Source organism: Pan paniscus, chromosome 2 (genome assembly GCF_029289425.2).
Source record: "Pan paniscus chromosome 2, NHGRI_mPanPan1-v2.0_pri, whole genome shotgun sequence".
In the NCBI taxonomy this organism is placed as follows: Eukaryota; Metazoa; Chordata; class Mammalia; order Primates; family Hominidae; genus Pan; species Pan paniscus.
Genome location: NC_085926.1, coordinates 48,355,610 through 48,375,543, shown reverse-complemented (window position 1 = coordinate 48,375,543; position 19,934 = coordinate 48,355,610). Strand labels below are relative to the sequence as shown.

The 19,934-nt window shown below is 44.9% G+C and overlaps 1 protein-coding gene across 1 annotated transcript in view; it reads right to left on the bottom strand.

The window, feature by feature from the left end:
* Positions 1 to 4,390: 4,390 nt before the first annotated feature.
* Positions 4,391 to 19,934, bottom strand: part of FBXW12 (F-box and WD repeat domain containing 12) — a 29,143-nt gene continuing 13,599 nt past the window's right edge. The window contains 1 exon segment of the mRNA XM_055109880.3: positions 4,391 to 6,032. Coding sequence (XP_054965855.1) covers positions 5,933 to 6,032 — 100 coding nt within the window. The 3' untranslated portion in view covers positions 4,391 to 5,932.

Below are 19,934 nucleotides of genomic sequence, written 5' to 3'. Positions count from 1 at the left end.
GATAACAGTGAGTGACTAGTCAAGAAAACAGCCGGGCACAGTGGCTCACACCTGTAATCCCAGCACTTTGGGAGGCCAAGGTGGGTGGATCACTTGAGGTCAGGAGTTCGAGACCACCCTGATCAACATGGTGAAACCCCATCTCTACTGAAAATACAGAAATTAGCCGGGTGTGATTGTGTGCGCCTGTGATCCCAGCTACTGGGGAGGCTGAGGAAGGAGAATCACTTGAACCTGGGAGGCAGAGGTTTCAGTGAGCTGAGATTATGCCACCACACTCCAGCCGGAGCAGCAGAATGAGACTCTGTCTCAAAAAGAAAACAACAACAACAAAAAAAAACCAGAAACCACTCTAGGTGTTTCCAATGGAAGGAATTTAAATATAAGGGATTGATTATGAAAGTGTGTGAAGGACAAAAAGGGGAGTAGTTATCCAGCGGTGAGTGACTATAGAAGCCTCTGTCACCTATAAGCTGGCAAAGGGGGCAGCAGTGTTACCCACAGCCTCTGACTGCTGAGTCAGTGGCGCCCGTGGGAAGCCAGGAGCTGCATGCTGGCTGACGCTGCAGGTGCCTGGGAACCTGCTAACCTGGCCCCTCCACCCATGCTGGTGAGTTGGTGCTGCTGGGGCACCTGCTGCCCTAGTGAATGGGTGCCACCAGGAAGAGAGGATTCAAGCCTGTCTTGCTCAAGACCTCCTCCACCACCAGACTTGCTTCAAGATCTCAGGCCCAAGAAGCCCCAGGGAGTGGAGTGACAGGAGCCTTGCTCTGGGAGGGAGGAGACCTGGATTCTAGTTCCTCCTCCTCTCACTGACTGGGCCTCTGGAGAGAAGGGCAGGGACATTCTGGCATGTGGCAGGAGCCACTCTGTGTCATGGGGTTGGATCCCAAGCTGGCACCTGGCAGGATTTAATGAAGAAACATTTATCAAGTGCTGGATCAGTCCAGCTCCTGGCAGGAAACTGACAGCATGTACCAGGAAAGATGCAGCTGGAAGAGAGTTTAATGAGGGGACTACTTACAGAGCTGCAGGCTCTGGGAAGCCAATAAGGGATGGTGAAGCACAGCTGTTACCAGTCCTGGGCTCTAGGGGTAGGGACAGAGTAGTCATCAGGACCAGTGGGGCTGTGGCTAAAGGTGGAAGCTTCAGAGGGAGGATGCTGGGGGAATAATTACCCTGGCCTCTTGTTCCTCCCCACTGCCCAGACTCCTGCCAGCCCGTCCCGTTGGCCAAGCCACCTGAAAGCCAGAGGGCAGGGGAGCCTGAATGGCAGGGCAGCCTCTGGACTGCTGAGTGGTGAAGAAGTGGGCAGAAAACTGCCTCCGGCCCGAGGACCTGCTGTCCTGGGAGGCACCTAGCAGGTGCTTTGTCATTCAAGGCCACAAGGTCACAGCCATAGCAGTACTTGGTTTTCAGCCCCCTGGCTTGCAGAATTTTCCACCGCACTCCATGCCCTAGTGCTCCTTGGGCGGTGCTGCACTGTCCACCTGAAGGACCTTGGAAACACCAAATTTTGGGGGCTGACTGGGCCTCTTCACCTCTCCAGGTTGGGTGGGATGCTGGGTGTGCAAATAGGGACCCAAGGAAGACTCCACACTACAGGCTGTGTCTACAGCTTCATCTCAGGGCAGAAATCAGCAGGGCCAGGCACAGACCCATCCGGAGCTGGGGGAGGGGCAGGACGCCTGGTTCTCTACACCCAAAGAAATGTGTGTGGGGCACTCCCAAGCCCCCACGCAGAGACAAACCCTCGCGCCTGCGCCCAGCCCAGGTTGCTGACTGGAGTGGAGGCAGCAGAACTCTCTGTATGTGTGTGTGTGTATGTTTGATGTATATGTTTGAAGTGTGTGTGTGGCATTGGGGACAGGCAGAGGCTCTGCTCACTGAGGAATGATGTTCTGGTGGAACACCCCATGGACTTGGAGCTTGAGAAGTGGGCTTTGGCCAGGCCCTGGCACTGACCACCTAGGAACAGTCATCTTTTCCAAGCTTCTGGTTCCTCTTCTGTAAGGTGCGAGTCCCTAACCACCTTTCCAAAGACAGCATCCTGTGCAAGCTGTCACAGGAGGGGGAAGGGCCCTGGTGACCCTCAGGGCCTCTAGAGCCTGTGGGAAAGAGCTGGCCCTCCATGCTGAGGTGCCAGGCCTAACCCTGGTGAAGAGTGACCCAACTGGGCGACTGCCTGAGGCCTCGGAGGAGGACAAGGAGAAGGTGCACAGCAGCAGGGTGCACACCTTGCCCTGGCCTCTCCTAGGGTAGAGGACGGTGTGAGCCCACAGAGGCTGTCATCCAGCCTGAGAGGTTTCTTGGCTCTTCCTCCCATGCCCAGGGTTCTCCCAGACTGCAGAGCAAGATCCAGGCTCCACACAATGCCAGAGGCCCTGCCTCTATCTTCTCTCTGGCCAGCGGCCCTATCGCTAACCCCACACATGAAGGATACTGCTTTGGCATCATCGTTTGTGAGGGCCAGGCTGGGGAAGGGTGGAGAGAGTGTCCTTCCCTGGGGAGGCTGAACCCAGGGAGATGGAGTGACATGCCCCAAAAACACAGCAAGTGGGACTAGAACCCATGTCTCCAGATGGAACCCCAGGCTCCCACTGCTTCATGCTGTGCAGGTTCCACCTCCCACCCTGCCGCTCTCTCCGGGGGCCTCAGTCCACCTCCTGAGCCCATGTCCTCAGTCCATGATTGGACCGGGTCCCTGGGTCCCTTGGAGGACCAGCCAAGCCCAGGTCCTTCTTTGCTTCTTACTCCCCACCCCAGTCTCCTTGTTCTTCAGTCTTTTGCTTTCCACTGGCTCCCTTCTCACACCTCCCATGGCTGTGCCCATTTCTCCTTTTAACTCTGTCAACTTTTGGATCCTATATTTGAAGCAAGGCATGCATATATATTTTAAATTTTATTATCTCTGTTTTGATCTTTTTGTCATAAAAAATTCGTTTTTATTTCTAATAATACTTCCTGCCTTAAAGTCTACATTTCCTGTTTGAATGATGTTCAGTGTCCATTGTGTAAATTCTCATGTGGTAATTTCCTTTAAGAAATTATTGAGGGGCCAGGCACAGTGGCACATGCCTGTAATCCCAGCACTTTGAGAGGCTGTGGTGGGATAATTTCTTGAGCCCAGGAGTTCGAGACCAGCCTGGGAAGCATGGCAAAACCCTGTCTCTACAAAAAAAAAAAACAAAAATTAGCCAGGGGTGCTGGTGCATACCTGTAATCCCAGTTACTCAGGAGGCTGAGGTGGGAGGATCACATGAGCCTGGGAGGTTGAGGCTGCAGTGAGTCAAGATTGCACCACTGCACTCCAGCTTGGGTGACAGAGTGAGACCCTGTCTTGAAGAAAAAGAAATGATTGAGGGCAGGGTGGTGGCACACGCCTGTAATCCCAGCACTTTGGGAGGCTGAGGCAGGAGGATTGCTTGAGCTCAGGAGGTTGAAGCTACAATGAGATGTGTTTGCACCACTGCACTCCAGCTTGGGTGACAGAGCGAGACCCTGTCTCAAGAAAAAAAGGAGAAGCTACTGAATTGCAGTAAAACCGTGTGCTTCTATGAGGGGATAAAGTATTTACTTGTGGCTGGGCGCGGTGGCTCACGCCTGTAATCCCAACACTTCGGGAGGCCGAGGCGGGCGGATCACCTGAGGTCAGGAGTTCGAGACCAGCCTCAACATGGAGAAACCCCATCTCTACTAAAAATACAATTAGCCGGGCGTGGTGGTGCATGCCTGTAATCCCAGCTACTCGGGAGGCTGAGGCAGGAGAATTGTTTGAACCCAGGAGGCGGAGGTTGCGGTGAGCCAAGATCGTGCCATTGCACTCCAGCCTGGGCAACAAGAGCAAAACTCCATCTCAAAAAAAAAAAAAAAAAAGTACTTGTAACCTAGGAAAATATATTAGTTTCCAGATTAACATATTTTGCTGCTTTTCAAATTATGGTTTCTAAATATTTCATTTTTTTCTCCAAGTTTATGCCAAAATAATCTGAGGTATTGCTAATCTTTCAAATGTGAGATTTCCAACAATCACAAAGGAAAATATTAATTCTCCTGAAAGCAGCATTTTGGTAATGGTATTATATAAACTTATTTGAATTATTTTATCTCCCTTTTTTTCAGATACAGAGTTTCGCTCTTGTGGCCCAGGCTGGAGTGCAATGGCGCAATCTCAGGTCACTGCAGTCTCCGCCTTCTGGGTTCAAGCGATTCTCCTGCCTCAACCTACCGAGTAGCTGGGATTACAGGCACCTGCCACCATGCCCGGCTAATTTTGGTATTTTTAGTAGATACTGGGTTTCACCATGTTGGCCAGGCTGGCCTTGAACTCCTGATTTCAGGTGATCCACCAACCTCGGTCTCTCAAAGTGCTGGGATTACAGGCATGAGCCACCACACCTGGCCTCTTATTGAGTTTTGAGAGCTCTTTATATATTTGGGATACAGATCTGTAGGGGTTTGAGGGATCTGGGAGCTGATCAAAGAAAAAGATGCGACCATGGGAGGCAGCAAACTTTACTGAGTGGGGCTTGAGTAGGGTTGTGTGAGAGGGAAGTTCCTCATAGCATGAGACTGTCTAGAGGCTTGAGGTGCAGGAGCCACCATCCAGAAGGGGAGGAGAGCAAGGGAACACTTGGAGAGGAGATGGGAGTGGGGACCTTTGTGTCTAGGTGATGTTGCTCAGCAGCAGGGGCTTGGGAGCAGATGGGAATCTTTGGGTCAGAGAGCTCTGAATGGCTGTAGCAGCCTAGGGTGTTATAACCAGAAGGCACTATCTTACCAAAGGGCAATAGCCGTCAGATGAGGTCTGTGGGGAGGGATGGGATGGGAGAGCCACAGACTGGAGAGCCAATTCATCTACTTAAAAAGAAAAAAACTGTGCCCCAAATTATAATAGTTCCTTTATTAAACCTTCCTCAAATTACCTTAATTTGTATGTGACATCTTTATCATCCTGGGACCTTGACTGATATAAACCCCAAATGTGACTTTGGTTATGGTTAGGAATTCTCTGAAGATAATTGTTTCTCTCTCTTGATTTCACCCATCTCTGAAGCTGAGGGAGGTAGCTGTTCATCCTTCTCTAACGAATAGATTTTCCCTCAGTTTACCTACAAGGAGTATTACTTTTCTGAGGGTCCCGGATCTTGTAGATTTCTGATCTCACCACCAATTTGGTGGAGGCCTGTATTTCATCATGTAGCCTTTGGAATTCTATGAAATAAGACATTAACTTCAGCATTTGTTGAATTTTCTGGATTTTTTTCATTCTCCAATTTTGGAAGTTTCTATTCTATTCCAGCCATCTAACCATGGATTTTTTTAGTTTTGTTTTGTGTTTGCAGTTTTGAACAATGCTGAGGTGCTATGCATTCCACCATGTTTCTGGAAAATGAAAGCCCAACAGCAATTCAATTTTACCCCCTTTTTAACCTAAGTTATCTGGGAATTGCAGATCCTTGTGGGATCCTCTACTTATTCCTGTTCCCTTTGGCAAGTGACATTCTTTGTACATGATTCTACACATTTCTCTCCCTCTGTCTTATCTTCTACTTTGGTCTCCACTGCCCATGTATTACCTTATAGACTCTGTTCTCTTATAATCAAGAAAATGGCTTAACCAGATCTCTTCAGCCATGTCATATGTCCACTTTCATTGTTCTTTAATTTTCCTTTTCTTCTGAGACAGGGTCTCACTCTGTTGCCCAGGCTGGAGTGCTATGGCACAATCACAGCTCACTGCAGGCTCAAACTCCTGAGCTCAAAGGATCCTCCCACCTCAGCCTCCCAAATAGCAGGGACTATAGCCATGTGCCACCACTTCAGGCCACAGCATCTAAATTTCACTAAAATAATCATTCTGGGCTTGCAAATAGAATTTCTTTACTACATTGCAGAAGATGATGCAAGGTCAATTTTGTTAGTTTCCATATTACGTATTCAAAGAATACATCACCAGAATGCTGGAGTCACTTACTTTCCTCACCCTAAGTACTATGCTTGCATTATCACACATCACACTGGAGATGCAGCTGTCAATGGAAAAATAAGATCATCAGTGAACAAAAGAGAAAGTAGGTACATCCATTGTTAATACTGACTTAGAACTTGACTAAGATATCAATATTCTTTCCAAATTAATTGGTCCTTTGTGCTCTTAGATTTGGTTTTGAATAACTACATAAAATCAGGGAAAGTTACACTGATTATTATTTGCAGGAATAGCAATCCCAACCTGCTCTCAAATATTATTGCCAGAATTGTCAGTATCTGATTTGACAGATTATCTGGTTTAATGATGATTAGAGAGGTTTTTTTTTGTTTGTTTTTGTTTTTGTTTTTCCTGAGACAGGGCCTCGCTGTGCTGCCCAGGCTGGAGTGCAGTGGCACCATGTCAGTTCACTGCAACCTCCATCTCCTGGGTTCAAATGATCCCTTCCAACTTAGCCTCCCAAGTAGTTGGAACTACAGGCACGCACCACCACGCCCAGCTAATTTTTAAAAACATTATCTTGTAGGCCAGGCACGGTGGCTCACGCCTGTAATCCCAGCACTTTGGGAGGCCGAGGTGGGTGGATCACAAGGTCAGGAGATCAAGACCATCCTGGTTAACACAGTGAAACCCCGTCTCTACTAAAAATACAAAAAATTAGCCGGCATGGTGGTGCACGCCTGTAGTCCCAGCTACTTGGGAGGCTGAGGCAGAATTGCTTGAACCCGGGAGGCGGAGGTTGTAGTGAGCCGAGATCGCGCTACTGCACTGCAGGCTGGGTGACACAGCAAGATTCCATCTCAAAAAAAAAAAAAAAGAAAAAAAAATATTTTCTCATAGAGATGGGGTCTCAGCATGTTGCCCAGGCTGGTCTCAAAGTCCTGCACTCAAGCGATCTGCCTGCCTTAGCCTTCCAAAGTGCTGGGATTACAGGCGTGAGCCATTGTGCCCAGCCCTGGATTTTTATTTTAAAATAGAATTCTGCTCCCTTTTGAGTATACCTGCTCTACTCCAATTGAATATCATAAGAGATGCCACGCTTCCCTCCCCACTGTATGATGAGGAAATGGTGGGAGCATAGCTCTGTTGTTGATTCTTGTTCTGCATTAATGAAGTGACACTTTTACCCCTCTCCACCAGAAGCCCAGGTAGGGTTAGTACCCTGTTGACCATCCCTGCCTTGCACTAACTCAAGTAAAGGTGACACTTCTCCCCCTCCCCACCAGGCCCTGAAGACACTGAGATGGAGTCCTGTCGACTATCTCCCCCAGTGCACTGATGTGAGTAGAAATGGTACCCCAGGCCAGGTGTGGTGGCTCACTTCTGTAATCCCAGCACTTTGGGAGGCCAAGGCGGGTGGATTACCTGAGGTCAGGAGTTTGAGACCAGCCTGACCAACGTGGCAAAACCCAGTCTCTACTAAAAATACAAAAATTAGCTGAGCATAGTGGTGCATGCCTGTAGTCCCAGCTACTTGGGAGGCTGAGGCAGAAGAATTGCTTGAAACCGGGAGGTGGAGGTTGCAGTGAGCCGAGATCATGCCACTAGCACTCCAGCCTGGACAAGAGAGTGAGACTTTGTCTCAAAAAAAAAAAAAAAAAAAAAAAAGGTACCCCTTCCTCTGCCCACAAAGCACTGCAGAGATAATAGCTGAAAACATCCCCAAATTTGTAGACCTATAGATTCAAAAAGTTAATCAAACCCAAACAGGTTAAACTCGAAGAATTTCATACCAGACATATCCTAATCAAATTTCTGAGAATTAAAAACAAAGGAAATAACTTGTACTCAACCAGAGCAAAATGACACATTATCTAGAGAGAGATAGAGATTTGAACGACAATGGATTTCTCAGACATCATGGAAGTCAGAAGGAAGAGGCACAACATTTTTCAAATGCTGAAAGAAGTTAATATACCAATTAAAACAGAGTATCCCTGGTCAGCAGCATAATGTTATAAACAAACAACAAATAAAGCACACAGAGTGTAGAAGGACCCCAAATAGCCAAAGCCATCTTGAGCAAACCTCATTAGCACATTTGCTGGAGGCATCACATTACCAGATTTAAAAATACATCACAAAACTATAGTAATCAAAACATCATGGTTCTTGTGGGCTTTTTTTTTTTTTTTTTTTGAGACTGAGTGTTGTTCTGTCACCCAGGCTGGAGTGCAGTGGCACAATCTCAGCTCACTGCAAGCTCCATCTCCTGGGTTCATGCCATTCTCCTGCCTCAGCCTCCTGAGTAACTGGGACTACAGATGCCCGCCACCATGCCCAGCTAATTTTTTGTATTTTAGTAGAGATGGGGTTTCACCGTGTTAGCCAGGATGGTTTCGATCTCCTGACCTCGTGATCCGCCTGCCTTGGCCTCCCAAAGTGCTGGGATTATAGGCGTGAGCCACCATGCCTGGCCGGTTCTTGTGTTTTTATCCCCAGAGACAAACCATAAACAAACAAAAAATCCAGCATGGTACTGACATACATACAGATACATTGTCCAGTGGAATGGGATAGAAGGCCCAGAAATAAACCCTCACATTTAAGGTCAATTGATTTTTTTTAAAACAAAAGTACCAAGAACAGTCAATGGAGAAAGGACAGTCTCTTCAATAAATGGTACTGGCAATGAAAAAGGAAAACTACAGGCTAATATCCCTGATGAACATAGACGCAAAAATCCTCAAGAAAATAGTAGCAAACTGAATCCAACAGCAAATCAAAAAGCTAATTCACCATGATCAAGTAGGCTTCATTCCTGGGAGCAAGGTTGGTTCAACACATACAAGTCAATAAATATGATTCCCCACATAAACAGAATTAAAAACAAAAAACCATATGATCATCTCGATAGACACAGAAAAAGCTTTCAATAAAATTCAGTATCCCTTTGTGACAAAAACCCTCAAGAAACTAGGCACTGAAGGAGCATACCTCAAAATAAGAGCCATCAATGACAAATCAACAGGCAACGTCATAATGAATGGGTAAAAACTGGAAGGATTCCCTTTGAGAACTGGAACAAGACAAGGATGCCTATTCTCACCACTCCTAGTAAACATAGTAGTGACTAGTAGTGATTAGTAGTGATAGTAGTGATTGCTCTAGCTAGGAAGTCCTAGCTAGAGCAGCCAGCCAAGAGAAAGAAATAACGGACATCCAAATAGGAAAAGAAGTAAAACTATCTATTTGTGGACAATATGACAATATGATTGATTTTATATATATATGTGTGTGTGTGTGTGTGTGTGTGTGTGTATAGATAGATATAATATGTATTTTTTAAATCCCCCCAGAGAGGGTCTTGTTGTGTCACTCAGTCTGGAGTGCAGTGGCACAATCATGGCCCATTGCAGCCTCAACCTCTGGGCTCAAGTGATCTTCACATCTCAGCTTCTTGTGTAGCTGGGACCACCAGTGCACACCACCATGCCTGGCTAATTTTTTTTTTTTTTTTTTTTTTTTTTTTTGTAGAGACAGGGTCTCTGTATGTTGCCCAGGCTTGTCTCGAACTCCTGGGCTCAAGTGATCATCTTGCCTCAGCCTCCCAAAGTGCTGGGAATACAGGCATGAGCCACTATGCTCCAAGACAATATGATTCTATACAAAGAAAACCCTAAAGACTCTGACAAAATGCTCCGGGAACTGAAACCAACTTCAATAAGTTTTCAGGATACAAAAATCCATGTATAAAAATCAGTGGCATTTCCATATACTGATAATGTTTAAACTGAGGGCCAATCAAGAATGAAACCTCATTTACAACAGCACCCCACAAAATAAGTTACCTAGGAATACATCTACCCAAGGAGGTGAAAGATCTCTACAAGGAGAACTACAAAACACTGCTAGAAGCAATCATAGGCCAGATGTGGTGGCTCACGCCTGTAATCCCAGCACTTTGGGGGGCTGAGGCAGGCGGATCACTTGAGGTCAGGAGTTTGAGACCAGCCTGGCCAACATGCAAAACCCCATCTCTACTAAAAATACAAAAATTGGCCAGGTGTGGTGGCACGTGCCTGTGGTCCCAGCTACTTGGGAGGCTGACGCAGGGGGATCTCTTGAACCTGGGAGGTGGAGGTTGTAACGAGCCAAGATTGTACCACTGCACTCCAGCCTGGGCAACAGAGTAAGACTCTGCCTCAAAAAAAAAAAAAAAAAAAAAAAAAGAGGAAATCCTAGGTGACATTAAAAAACAAATGCAAAAACATTTCATGCTCATGGAGTAGAAGAAGCAATTATCATTAAAATGGCCACACTGCCCAAAGCAATCAACAGATTCAGTGTTATTCCTATCAAACTGCCAATGTCATTTTTCACAGAACTAGAAAAAAACTATTCTAAAATTTATATGGTATCAGGAAAGATCCTGATTCCATATTGAATAGCCAAAGCAATCTGGAGGAAAAAGAAGAAAGCCAGAGACATCAATTATCTGACTTCAAACTATACTATAGGCTATAGGCTAAACAAGGCTATAATAACCAAATTAACATGGTATTGGTACAAAAACAGAATAAAGATTCAAGGAACAGAATAGAGAACCCAGAAATGAAGCCACACACCCACAGCCAACTGATCTTCAACAAAAGTTGACAAAAATAAACAATGGCGTAAAGACTCCCTATTCAATAAATGGTGCTGGGATAGCTGACTAGCCATATGTAGAAGAGTGAAAGTGGATCCCTACTTTTCACCATACACCAAAATTAACTCAAGACAGATTAAAGGTTTAGATGTAAGACCCCAAACTATAGGAGTCCTAGAAGAAAACCTAAGAAAACACTATTCTAGACATCAGTGTTGGCTTTGGGAAAGAATTTATGACTCAGTCCTCAAAAGAAATTGCAATGAAAACAAAAATCGGTAAGTGGGACCTAATTAAAAGAACTTCTGCACAGGCTGGACACGGTGGCTCACACCTGTAATCCCAACACTTCGGGAGGCTGAGGCGGACAGATCACTTGAGGTCAGGAGCTCAAGACCAGCCTGGCCAACATGGTGAAACCCTGTCTCTACTAAAAATACAATTAGCTAGGTGTGGTGACACATGCCTGTAATTCCAGCTACTTAGGAGGCTGAGGCAGGAGAATCACTTGAACCTAGGAGACAGAGGTTGCAGTGAGCCCAGATTGTGCCACTGTACTCCAGCCTACGTGACAGAGTGAGACTCCATCTCAAAAACCAAACAAAACAAAAAAAGGTTTTGCACAGCAAAAGAAACTATCAACAGAGTAAACAGACAACCTATAGAATGGTAGAAAATATTCACAAATCAAGCATCTGACAAAGGCCTAATATTCAGAACCTCTAAGGAACTTAAACAACTCAAGTAAAAAACAAACCCATTAAAAAATGGGCAAACGGGACTTTGCACCCAAGACTGTGTGGTAGATAGAGCTCCCTCTCCCCTCTCCCCTCCCCCCTCTCCCCTCTTTCCACGGTCTCCCTCTGATGCCGAGCTGAAGCTGGACGGTACTGCTGCCATCTCAGCTCACTGCAACCTCCCTGCCCGATTCTCCTGCCTCAGCCTGCCGAGTGCCTGCGATTGCAGGCGCGCGCCGCCACGCCTGACTGGTTTTCGTATTTTTTTTGGTGGAGACGGGTTTCGATGTGTCGCCTGGGCTGGTCTCCAGCTCCTAACCGCGAGTGATCCGCCAGCCTCGGCCTCCCGAGGTGCCGGGATTGCAGACGGAGTCTCGTTAACTCAGTGCTCAATGGCGCCCAGGCTGGAGTGCAGTGGCGTGATCTCGGCTCGCTACAACCACCTCCCAGCCGCCTGCCTTGGCCTCCCTAAGTGCCGAGATTGCAGCCTCTGCCTGGCAGCCACCCCGTCTGGGAAGTGAGGAGCGTCTCCGCCTGACCGCCCATCGTCTGGGATGTGAGGAGCCCCTCTGCCTGGCTGCCCAGTCTGGAAAGTGAGGAGCGTCTCTGCCCGGCCGCCATCCCATCTAGGAAGTGAGGAGCGCCTCTTCCCGGCCGCCATCACATCTGGGAAGTGAGGAGCGTCTCTGCCCGGCCGCCCATCGTCTGAGATGTGGGGAGCACCTCTGCCCTGCCGCCCCGTCCGGGATGTGAGGAGCGTCTCTGCCCGGCCGCCCTGTCTGAGAAGTGAGGAGACCCTCTGCCTGGCAACCGCCCCGTCTGAGAAGTGAGGAGCCCCTCCGCCCAGCAGCCACCCCGTCTGAGAAGTGAGGAGCGTCCTCCCTCCTCGTCCGGGAGGGAGGTGGGGGGGTCAGCCCCCCCGCCCGGCCAGCCGCCCCGTCCGGGAGGTGAGGGGCGCCTCTGCCCGGCCGCCCCTACCGGGAAGTGAGGAGCCCCTCTGCCCGGCCAGCCGCCTCGTCCGGGAGGGAGGTGGGGGGTTCAGCCCCCCGCCCGGCCAGCCGCCCTGTCCGGGAGGGAGGTGGGGGGATCAGCCCCCCGCCTGGCCAGCCGCCCCGTCCGGGAGGGAGGTGGGGGGATCAGCCCCCCGCCTGGCCAGCCGCCCCGTCTGGGAGGTGAGGAGCGCCTCTGCCCGGCCGCCCCTACTGGGAAGTGAGGAGCCCCTCTGCCCGGCCAGCCGCTCTGTCCGGGAGGGAGGTGGGGGGGTCAGCCCCCCGCCCGGCCAGCCGCCCCGTCCGGGAGGGAGGTGGGGGGGTCAGCCCCCCGCCCGGCCAGCCGCCCCGTCCGGGAGGGAGGTGGGGGGATCAGCCCCCCGCCCGGCCAGCCGCCCCGTCCGGGAGGGAGGTGGGGGGGTCAGCCCCCCGCCCGGCCAGCCGCCCCGTCCGGGAGGGAGGTGGGGGGGTCAGCCCCCCGCCCGGCCAGCCGCCCCGTCCGGGAGGGAGGTGGGGGGGTCAGCCCCCCGCCCGGCCAGCCGCCCCGTCCGGGAGGGAGTTGGGGGGGTCAGCCCCCCGCCCGGCCAGCCGCCCTGTCCGGGAGGTGAGGGGCGCCTCTGCCCAGCCGCCCCTACCGGGAAGTGAGGAGCCCCTCTGCCCGGCCAGCCGCCCCGTCCAGGAGGGAGGTTGGGGGGTCAGCCCCCCGACGGGCCAGCCGCCCCGTCGGGGAAGTGAGGGGCGCCTCTGCCCGGCCGCCCCTACTGGGAAGTGAGGAGCTCCTCTGCCCGGCCAGCCGCCCTGTCCGGGAGGGAGGTGGGGGGTCAGCCCCCCGCCCGGCCAGCCGCCCCGTCCGGGAGGTGAGGGGCGCTTCTGCCCGGCCGCCCCTACTGGGAAGTGAGGAGCTCCTCTGCCCGGCCACCACCCCATCTGGGAGGTGTACTCAACAGCTCATTGAGAACGGGCCATGAAGACAATGGCGGTTTTGTGGAATAGAAAGGGGGGAAAGGTGGGGAAAAGATTGAGAAATCGGATGGTTGCTGTGTCTGTGTAGAAAGAGGTAGACATGGGAGACTTTTCATTTTGTTCTGTACTAAGAAAAATTCTTCTGCCTTGGGATCCTGTTGATCTGTGACCTTACCCCCAACCCTGTGCTCTCTGAAACATGTGCTGTATCCACTCAGGGTTGAATGGATTAAGGGTGGTACAAGATGTGCTTTGTTAAACAGATGCTTGAAGGCAGCATGTTCGTTAAGAGTCATCACCACTCCCTAATCTCAAGTACCCAGGGACACAAACACTGCGGAAGGCCGCAGGGTCCTCTGCCTAGGAAAACCAGAGAACTCTGTTCACTTGTTTATCTGCTGACCTTCCCTCCGCTATTGTCCTGTGACCCTGCCAAATCCCCCTCTGCGAGAAACACCCAAGAATGATCAATAAAAAAGAAAAAAGAAAAAAAAAAAAATGGGCAAACATGGACAGCTCAATGCAGCCTTGAACTCCTGGGCTCAAGCAATCGCCTAACCTTGGCCTCTCAGAGTGGTGGGATTACAGGCGTGAGCCACCATGCCTGATGATCTCACTTATACATGGAATCTAAATAAATTAGACTCGTAGATGTAGAAGATAGAATGGTGTTTACCAGAGGCCAAGCAGGGTCAGAGCAGGGGGTTAGACAGGGAACAGGGAGGTGTTGGTCAAAGGGTACAAAGTTTCAGTTCGTCAGGAGGAATAAATTCTGGTGAGCATGGTGGCTATAGTTAATAATAGCATATTGTATATTTCAGAATAGCTCAAAGAAATTTTAAATGTTTTCACCACAAATAAATGATAAATATTTGAAGTGATGGATAAGTTAATTAGCCCGATTTGATCGTTTCAGCATATACATGCAAGAAAACATCATATTGTACCCCATAAATATATACAAATATTCTTTGTCCATTAAACTTTTATATTTAAACTTAAAAGACAGATTAGCGTAATGGATAAAAAGCATGACCCAACCAGATTCTATCTACAAGAAACTCACTTCAAATATAATGATATAAGTAGGTTGGAAGTAAAAGAATGAAAAACAATATAACATGCAAATATTAACCAAAATAAAGCAGGAGTGGCTAAATTAGTATTAGATAAAGTAGACCTCAGGGCAAAGAAGATTACCAGGGACAAGGAGAGACATTACACAAAAACAAAAGGGCCAATTAACCTAGAAGATATATTAATCCTAAATGTGTATGCAGCAAGTTACAGAGCTGCAAAATATGTGAAAACTAATAGAACAAAGAGGATAAATAATCCGTAATAGGAAATTCAACAGTCTCTCAATTGATAGAATCACTAGACTGAAAATCAGAAAGGATAGAAAAGAACTGAAGAAGATCAACCAAGGTGATCTAATTGTTACTTATAAAACATTGTGCCCAACAAGAGAAGAATACACATTCTTTTCAAGCTCACATGGAACATTCACCAAGATAGAGCATATCCTGGGTGACAAAACAGATTTTAACAACTATAAAAGAATGAAGAACATATGGAATATGCTCTCTGGCCATAACTGCTTTAAATTAGAAATTGATAACCAAAAAGATCACAATAAAATCTCCAATCTTGGAAATTAAACATACTTTAGAATAGTCCATGGCTCAAAGAGGAAAAGGGAAATAAAGAAGTATATGGAACTGAATGAATGAAAATCAAAATCTGAGGATTGCAGCTAAAGCAGTGTTTAATGGAGAATTTAGAATACCAAATGCTTATATTTTAAAAAGAGGTCAGAAATCAACGATCTAAACATCCACCTTAAGAGACTAATAAATGTCAGGCACAGTGACTCATGCCTGTAATCCCAGAACTTTGGGAGGCCTAGATAGGCAGATTGCTTGAGCCTGGGAATTCAAGACCAGTCTGGACAAACTGGCAAAACCCAATCTCCACAAATAAATAAATAAATTAATTAATTAAAAAATAGCCTGGCATGGTGGTACACCCCTGTAATCCAAGCTACTCTGGGGGGCTGAGGTGGGAGGATCACTTGAGCCCAGAAGGCAGAGGTTGTAGTGAGCTGACATAACACCCCATTGCACTCCAGCCTGGCAGGTTGAGATTGTGTCTTAAAACAAACAAACAAACAAACTAGAAAAAATAGCAAAATAAAAGTAACCAGAAGCAAGAAAATAAAATTTAAGAGCTGACATAGACAAATTCAGAATAGCAAAATAGAGGTTGTTAAAAAAAAAAAATAGAGACCAAAAGCTGTTTCTTTGAAAAAATAATTAAAATTAATAAGCCTCTAGTAAGGCTGACCAAAAAATACAAAACCAAAACCAAAACAAAAAAACACAGAAATGACACAAATTACCAGTATTACAAATTAAGGAGTTCATACTACAAATTTTACAGGCATTAAGAAGATTAAAAAACAAATCTACACACATTTGACAAGTTAGATAAAATGACTGATTGCTGGAAATTCAAACTGTAAAAACTCACCCATCATAAAATAGATAATCTGAGTTGTACTATAACTATTAAGGAATTTATAGTTAAAAGCTTTTCAAAAAAGTCATCTCCAGGCCCAGATTGTTCTACTGAAGTTTACTAAACATTTAAGGAAGAAATAACACCCTGAGGCAGGAGAATCACTTGAACCCAGGAGGTGGAGGTTGCAGTGAGCCAAGATCATGCCATCGCACTCCAGCCTGGAGGACAAGAGCGAGACTTCGTCTAAAAAAAAAAGAAGAAGAAGAAGAAGAAGAAAACTACAAACTGATATCCTTCATGAACACAGAACCCAACAATCATCAAGTATTAAACTCAATTCGCAATATGTAAAAAAAGTAATATAAAATGAGTAAGTGGGATTTAGTCTAGGAATGCAAGGCTGATTTAATGTTCAGAAATTCCACATATCCAATAAAATAAATGAAGAAAATCCACTTACAACAGCATCCAAAATTGAAATACTTGAGTAAATTGAACCAAGGAGGTAAAAGATGTATATACTGAAAACTATAGAACACTGATAAAAGAAAAAGAAGACATAAATAAATGGAAAGCTATCCCATGTTCATGGATTGGAAGAATATTGTTAAAATGTCCATACTCCCCAAAATGATCTACAGATTCAATGCAATCCCTATCAAAATTGCAATGACCTTTTCCACAGAAATAGAAAAAGCAATCCTAAAATGACTATGGAACCACAAAAGACCCCAAATACTCAAAGCAATCTTGAGAAAGAATAAAGCTGGAGGTGGCATATTATCTGATTTCAAAACATATTATAAAGCTACAGTTATCAAAACAGCATGATATTGGCATAAAATCAGGCACAGTGACCAACAGCTCAGAATAAATGATCCCAGAAATAAACCTGCACATTTATAGTCAATTGTTTTTCAACAAAGGTGCCAGGAACACATGGAGAAAGGACATGCTCTTCAACAAATGGCATTGGGAAAACTGGGTAGTCACATGAAAAGAAAATAAGTTGGGACTTTTTCTCACATCACATACAAAACTCAAAATGGATTAAAGACTTAAATATAAAACCTGAACTACAAGAAGAAAGTGCAGGGGAAAAGCTCTGTGACATTGATCTGGGCAATGAGTTTTCGGATATGACCCCAAATGCACAGGCAACAAAAGCAAAAATAGGTAAACGGGATTGCATCAACCTAAAAAGTTTCTGCACAGGAAAGAAAACAGATCAAAGAGACAACCTATGGAATGGGAGAAAATATTTGCAAATTATACATATAAGGGTTAATATCCAAAATATATAAGAACTCTAACTCAATAGCAAGAAAACCACCATATTAATATGGGCAAAGGTTCTTCATTGCCGATTTTCCACAGAAAACATAAAATGGCCAACAAATATGTGAAAAAATGCTCAGCATTATGAATTATCAGGGAAATGCAAATTAAAAATGCAATGAGATACCACCTCATTAGAGGTGTTAGAATGGTCATGCTCAAAAACATGAAAGATAAACAATTGTTGGTGAGGATGTGAAGAAAAGGGAACCCATGTATGTTGTAGGTGGGAATGTAAATTAGTACAGCCATTATGGAAAACAACATGAAAGTTCCTCAAACCACTAAAAATAGGATTATCATATGATACAGCAATCCCACTCCTGGGTATACATCCAAAGGAATTGAAATTGGTATGTTGAAGAGATGTCTGCATGCTCATTACTCCCATGTTCACTTCAGCACTATTCACAATAACCAAGATATAGAATCAACCTAAGTGTATATCAATGGATGAATGGATAAAGAAAATGTGGTATATGTGTAGATACATACACACACACACACACACACACACACACAAATGGAATACCATTTAGCCTTAGAAAAGAAGGGAATCTTGTCACATGCAACAGCATGGATGAATCTGGAGGTCATTATGTTCAGTGAACTAAGCCAAGCACAGAAAGACAAATACTGCATCATCTCACTTATGTGTGACATCTTAAAGAAAAAACAAAAAATCGAACTCACAGAAGCAGAGAGCAGAATGGTGGTTAACAGAGGCTGGGAGAGAGGGGGAATGAAGAGATGTTGGTCAAAGGGCCCAGCGTTTCCATTAGGCAGGAGGAATAAGTTTCAGAGATCTGTGGCACGGCGTGGTGACTGTAGTTCATAATAGTGTATCATATTTACAAATTTGCTGAGAGTAGATTTTAAGTATTTTTTACCACAAAAGTAAGTGTATGAAGTGATTGATATATTAGCTTGATTTAATCATTCTACAATATATACATCTATGAAATCACATTGTACCCCATAAATATATAATTATTTGTTAATTAAAAACTAATAAGACACTCTGTCCTGACCACTAACAAAAAAGAAAATCAATATAATTCACCTTACTAAGAACCTAAAAAAGAAAAACTATATGCTTATATCAATTTATGCAGAAAATGTCTTTGAGAAAATTCAACATCTATTCATGACAATAAAAACCTCTCAGCCATCTAGGACTAGAAGAGAACATTTTCAACCCAGTAAGGGGCATCTACAAAAACATACAGTGAATGTAATAATAATGGTGAAAGACCAAACACTTTTCATCCAATGCAAGGATGTCGGCTCTCCACTCCAGTGCCACACAGGAAGTTATAGCCAATGCAAAAAGGGAAGAACAACAAGGCATACGTTTGAAAAGAAAGAAAACTGTTTGACAGACGACATGATTGTCTACATAGAGAAAGCACAAAGTATCTACCAATCTATGAATAAAACTATTAGAATGAATGAGTTTAGCAAGGTTGCGGGATACAAGGTCAATATACAAAAGTCAGTCACATTTCTATATACTAGTAATGAAAAATGGAAATTGAAATAAGACAGTACTCTTTATAATAGCACCAAAACCATGAAATATTTAGGTATAAATTTTACAAATATGTGCAAAATATTTATCCTAAAAACTACAAAAACACTGATAAAATAAAGATGGCCTAAAACAGTAAGAGACATTCAGGTTCATGTACTGAAAGAGCCAAAATAGTAAAGATGCCAATTCCCCTAATTAATCTCTACATCTAAACAAATTCCAATATAAATCTCAGAATTTTTGTAAAAATTTACAAACCAATTCTAAAATTCACTTGGAAAACAAGGGAACAAGAATAATCTGAATAATTTTGTAAAAGAACAAGTTAGAGGACTCACATTATCTGATTTCAAAGTCTCTATAAAGTTACATTTTCAATGTAGTGTGTTATTTGATAAGAGATACATATATAGATGATTGGAACAAAAGAGAAAGTCTCAAAACTAACCCATGTAAATATGGTTGATTTTGGACAAAGGTACACAGGCAATTCAATGGAGTAAGGAGTTTTTTCAACAAATGGTGCTGAATCATTGAATATTCATATACAAAAAAATACATCTTGATCTTTATCTTTCCCTTACAAAATTTAACTCAAAATACATCAGAGACCTAAATGTAAAACCCTAAACTGTAAAACTTTTAGAGGAAATCTTAGAACATCTCTGTGATCTTGGGTTAGGCAAAGATTTCGTAGATACAATCCCCCAAGCCCAGTCATTTTAGAAGAAAAATTGTACTTCAAAGTTAACCCTTGCTCTTTGAAAGACACTGTGAAGAGAATAGAAAGACAAACCAGAGTGGGAGAAAATATTTGCAAACCCTTATCTGATAAAAGACGTGTATTCCAAATATATAAAGGACTATCAAAACTCGATATTAAGAAACTCAATATTAACAACCCAATTAAAAAATGGTCAAAAGATTTGAAAAAATGTGTTAAAGAAGATAATGTGGATGGCAAATAAATTGCTCAATGTTATTGGGAAAAGGCACAATAAATATCACAATGAGGTATCACTATACATCCATTCAAATGTAAGAAAGAAAAAAAATCCAGGGGAAGTATTTGAAATTATTGAAAGGAAATAAGTATTTATGATTGGTGTAGGCTAAAATTTATTAGATATGATATAGAGAGCAAAAACCATGAAAGTCTGCTAAGCATGCTTATAGATATTTAAAGTATTTTTGCCTCAAAACACTGGAAATCATTATCCGAACATAGACATTTTCCTATTCTTGTAAAAAAGTTAATAACAGCTGC